General features: G+C 44.9%; 1 protein-coding gene across 4 annotated transcripts in view; it reads left to right on the forward strand.

Annotated features, from left to right (window-relative positions):
- The first annotated feature begins 3181 nt into the window (after positions 1–3181).
- The window catches only part of fbxl2 (F-box and leucine-rich repeat protein 2), a 47946-nt gene continuing 46127 nt past the window's right edge, over positions 3182–5000 (forward strand). For 3 of the 4 annotated variants that reach the window (XM_083768526.1, XM_083768527.1, XM_083768528.1), the window contains exon 1: positions 3182–3823. In XM_083768526.1, the coding sequence (XP_083624652.1) occupies positions 3794–3823 (30 nt within the window). In that variant the 5' untranslated portion in view covers positions 3182–3793. The remainder of the gene's footprint in view (positions 3824–5000) is intronic. The other variant, XM_083768529.1, reaches the window with a different exon arrangement.

The following is a 5000-nucleotide window of genomic DNA, read 5'->3' on the forward strand; positions in this document are numbered from 1 at the left end:
GGAGGATGAGATTGTCTGAGGTGTGTGTGTGTGTGTGTGTGTGTGTGTGTGTGTGTGTGTGTGTGTGTGTGTGTGTGTGTGTGTGTGTGTGTGTGTGTGTGTGTGTGTGTGCGCGTGTGTGTGTGTGTGTGTGTGTGTGTGTGTGTGTGTGTGTGTGTGTGTGTGTGTGTGTGTGTGTGTGTGTGTGCGTGTGTGCGTGCACGTTCTATTTTTTTCTTTTCTTTTCTTAATTCTACCAATAGGGAGGCTAGTGGTGAAGGAATGACTGCAGACTATAGCTATTAATTGGAGTCAGGGTTCATTAATCAATGTCCGTAAATGGACAAATGTTTCCGTGTCAGGGCCTTGGCCCTGTCCATGGCAACATTTTTATAAAAAAAATCACACACCAATTACTGAATGTGATGCAGGTCTCAAATTTCTTTCCTTTCTTCCAGAATATGTATACATATGTCACTATTTACGACACTATGGCAGATAAGGAGTCCACTAGTAATAGTCAGATAACTCACAAATTGATCGAACAAATATTATAGAATGAGAACACAAGTGTGCATATAACATTAAATGCCATAGTGTTCAGCTCTGCTACATTTTTCTCCCTCCTCTGCACAATTATACTTACAACCATCATTAGCCATTAATAGCAGGGAGATAAATATACAATAACTAGAATAGAAATAGCAGAGCCCACCGGTGGTGCTGGGGTGGCGGTGGGAGAAACAACACCAGGAACGTATATGTAGAGGAAGGAACGCAGGAGGAATCCAGACTTAGGTGAGCTAAGTCTGAAATTCAGTCGGAATTTTATTTTGTACAATAATGTCCACAAGCAAGCATGGCGATGACCCCTATATCGCCGAAGGCCCTCAGTCACAGGTTGAATAATATAATATATCTGTGTGTGTGTGAGAGTTTGTGTGTGTGTGTTTGTGTGCGCTCAAGTTATGTTTGTTTCTAACCAAGCAAACCCGGCACAAACCGTATACAACAAAAGACATTGCACACACATCACCTGTTTTGCGATCATATAGTTCTGTTATACAGGGCCCTTGTTGACTTGGATCTCCATAGAGACAATGAGTACATCCTAACAGCCAGGGCCTTGTTCGACATTACAACATGAGCACAGAGTCACTGAGGGCAGCAGAAGACATTCTACACTCAGCCGACAGTCGCCGTCTAGTTAGGATGAGACAGATTATGGGACTATTTAAAGAACAGACTTAATTAATTTAGACTTTTGATGAGAGATTCTTAATTAACATGCAATACAGTGGGGGGTGGGATGGAGACTTGTTACGCACGTAGGCTATGAAAATACATTGCTATACAAATGAGGGAATTTATAAATAACTCAATGACACACACCCCCACTCCCCAGTGGCCATGTGCACTTTGTGTGGGCGGGTGAGAGAGAGAGAGAGAGAGAGAGAGAGAGATTTGATGCAATTGTAAACAAAGGGGTGAGATACAGACACTAAGAAATAGCAGTGAAAACATTTTTTTTTTTAATTTTCAATAATTAATCTTCGTTTTTTATACCTTGACCAATGCTTTACTGTCTTTTTGAGTTTTATCTTTGTAAACTTTTGAATAAAACCACAATATTTGCATGCATGATGGGATTACAAAGCTCCAAAATAGCAACACATCAAACAATTTTATAGGTAAATATAACCCCAATTGTTTATGTTTAAAGGCACACTTCCGCCCTGTGTGTGTGTGTGTGTGTGTGTACAGTGTATACACTGTACTGTACACATTTGTTTTTTGACTTTCCTTTACTTTATAATCTAGGCATTGAATCAATTTGAACAATTGTGACGTGACGTTATTTCAATATTTGTGACCAAGTTTTATGAATCGCTTTATGAATAGTTTGCGCCAATGAATCTGGGTCAGATGATGATCGATAAACCAGTGGTTCCTAAACTTTTTCATGTCAAGGACCCCCAAATTGACACTAATTAGCCTGTGGACCCGCATTTGAAAAGATATGCCATGCAGGCGGGACCCCCCCATAAGAGATTCTAGCAGAGATTCTCAACCCGTTTAATTTCAAGGGCCCCCAGTTTGACATGCATTAGTCTATGGACCCCCATTTAACGGCATTTCTATCTCTGGGACCCCCAATTTATATTGTAAAATCATTGTTAATTTAACTCTGAGAGTTCCATTTGTACACTCTCAGAGTTACAGACCCTTTGGTTCCAAACTATCATTTAGCTGGGGACCACCTGTAACTCCCTCAAGGACCCCTGGGGGTCGCCGGACCCCACTTTGGGAACCACTGCGATAAACCATTGTTATGATTGAATAATTACCAGGGTAAATCACATCAGGGACTGTAGGCGCTGTGCACGCGCGCCCTCTAGCGGCAGGTTTGATACAAGCTAGGCCTAATAATAAATGTACCTCGATCGGCTCAGTCATAATGTGATCATCTGATTTAAAATTAAAAGGCGTCTCTCTCTACGTGTCGTGGCAACTTGGCAATGACGTACAAACAAACTAGGCTATGTATAATCCTTTGATAAAATACATACAACTACAATGTGTAGTACTAGCTATAGGCAGTAGGCATTTAAAAATGTGCCTATTTTTTGACAGCAGCTCCCCCAACAAGATGTTTTCTCTGGAAGATCTTTTAATACATGTATATGTATATATGACTTACTCTTGTCTAGTCAGCACCAACGTCGTATACACTTAACTTGTAATAGGCTACAATGTCAATGTGATAGCTCTCTTTCTTAGCCCCTAAAACAGAGTAATTTCTACAGATAGTGATTTAATTTATCAATATATTACTCTTCCCCTAAACACATTGGTTGTCCCGACAACCAATCAACCAACCAACCAACCAACCAACCAACCAACCAACCAAAGCGCAACAGCCCGTCTCTCCCAGCAATGGGATGTAGACTTTACCAAAACAAATCCACCACGCGTGGCTTTTCCCGCAGCGGTGACGTCACTTGAGCCCGCCCCCATTCCTTTGTCATGCTTCATAATATTAGTTTATTTTGTAAAAATCTGAAATCTGTTTAGTGTTTTTTTATTGGACATCTAAAGTTAACTCGCACTGGGCTGAACTATGAGAGGCAGGGGAGGGGAGGGACCAAGAGGCGGAAGTGAAGTCACTTTTCTCTTTGACAGACAGACCGTCCATGTTATTATTGTTATTTTGGTGGCTCTGTGTGCGTGTGATGACACCGTAGAGCTGCTGCTGCCGGAGGAGGACGAGCAGGGAACGGACAACAAGCCTTCGTCCAGGCCGCCTACCTACCACCACTACCGCCCGACCGACCACCGGTACAGGCGAGCCGAGCCGAGGCGACTGGCGAGGCGGCACCCTCCCGAATGACCCCGGACTGGAGGCAGGAGCCTCGTCGCCGCCGACGGCTGGGTGGGAAGAGTAGAGAGAAGAGAGAGAGATAGACTGAGAGAGAGCGAGAGAGAGATAGAGAGAGAGAGGGGAGAGAGAGAGAGAGAGAGAGAGAGAGGGAGAGAGGGAGAGGAGAGAGAGAGGGAGAGAGAGGAGAGAGAGAGAGGAGAGAGAGAGAGGAGAGAGAGAGAGAGAGAGAGAGAGAGAGAGAGAGAGAGAGAGAGAGAGAGAGAGAGAGAGAGAGAGAGAGAGAGAGAGTCAGAGAGAAAAGAGAGCAGCAGCCACCCGACCAACCAAGGCAGCGACACAAAAACAATACGGCGTTCATCCGACAGCCTCCTCCCCGCCCTGCCGGTGCGTCTGTGCGGGTAACAGCAGCAGCGACCCTCCACCTCCGCAGACATGAACGGCATCACCAAGGGCAGGTTCGAGGTATGATTGAATTATGATGACAGCTTATCACTATTCACTATGGTTGTTTGTTTATAACAAGAAGAAATGGGGAGTATAGTGTGTCTGTGTGCGCGCGCGTGCGCGTTGTGCACGTACACTGTACGTGTGTGTTCGATCCGTGTGCACCGCGGGTCTAATTTTACATGCTGCAGGACAGGAGGGAAGCCGAGGCTTTTGTTGGCCGAAGGGGGGTAATCCGAAATCCTGTTATTATTGTCCAGCCGGCACCAGCTGACAGGCATGCAGCGACAGCATGGAGCTTAGGGCTGCGGGGACTGACTGGAGGGGCTGGGGCAGGGCAGGCAGGCAGGCAGCCCGCTGCACCGGAGACCAGACCACCACACTGCCCCAGGGCTGGTGGTGGAGGTGGTAGACAGTGGTGTGTATTGGTGGGTGCTCTAAAAATACAGCATGCAAATTCAAGCCACTGTAGCAGACAGTGTTGTTTCATTAGTCAGTTGGTGACTTATTGACTTTGTAAAAGCATACACATATAATGGGAGAAGAAACATGAACATTATTAGGTGAGATGATATTACTTAAACCACTTGAACCCCAACAGACCCTTTCACCAGAAATGTCCAATCTACAAGCTCACTCACAGCAAGGCAACGATCTCCTATTATTTCTGGTGAAGAGATTCAGAGTAGGCTACAAGACAACTCAGGTCCGTTTGCCGTTTCAATAAGTGAATGTGGGGCAAAATGAAGATGAGATGCGAGGGCACAGTGCCCAAATCTAAGTCTCAGAAAGAAAGAGAGGATGAGCAATGTAGACAAGACGGATGCATTACAATGTAATGCATCATCCATAATCCATATAACAATGGATGGGCGGAATACCTCTACAGATATAAATATAATGTATTTATAAGCTATCTATCGCTATACCTGTAGTGCTACACAAGTATGTGTACAGAGCAGCACATCTATTCTGCGTGTCCGTATGTTTACAAAGTACACTACAAACCACCACTTGTGCTACAGACACAAGTCGTTGTAGGTCCGACAGAGAACCCAGAAACATGTCCTCTCCTTTCACTGAGCACTGATGCAGGGAATGGGTACATACATGCCTTCTCCTTTCACTATGTGCCACAGCATTGACAGTTGCTGATGCATGGAATGGGTACATACATGTCCTCTGAGCGTGGACA

This window comes from Protomyctophum parallelum, assembly GCF_964188405.1.
Source record: "Protomyctophum parallelum genome assembly, chromosome: 1".
NCBI classification, from domain to species: domain Eukaryota; kingdom Metazoa; phylum Chordata; class Actinopteri; order Myctophiformes; family Myctophidae; genus Protomyctophum; species Protomyctophum parallelum.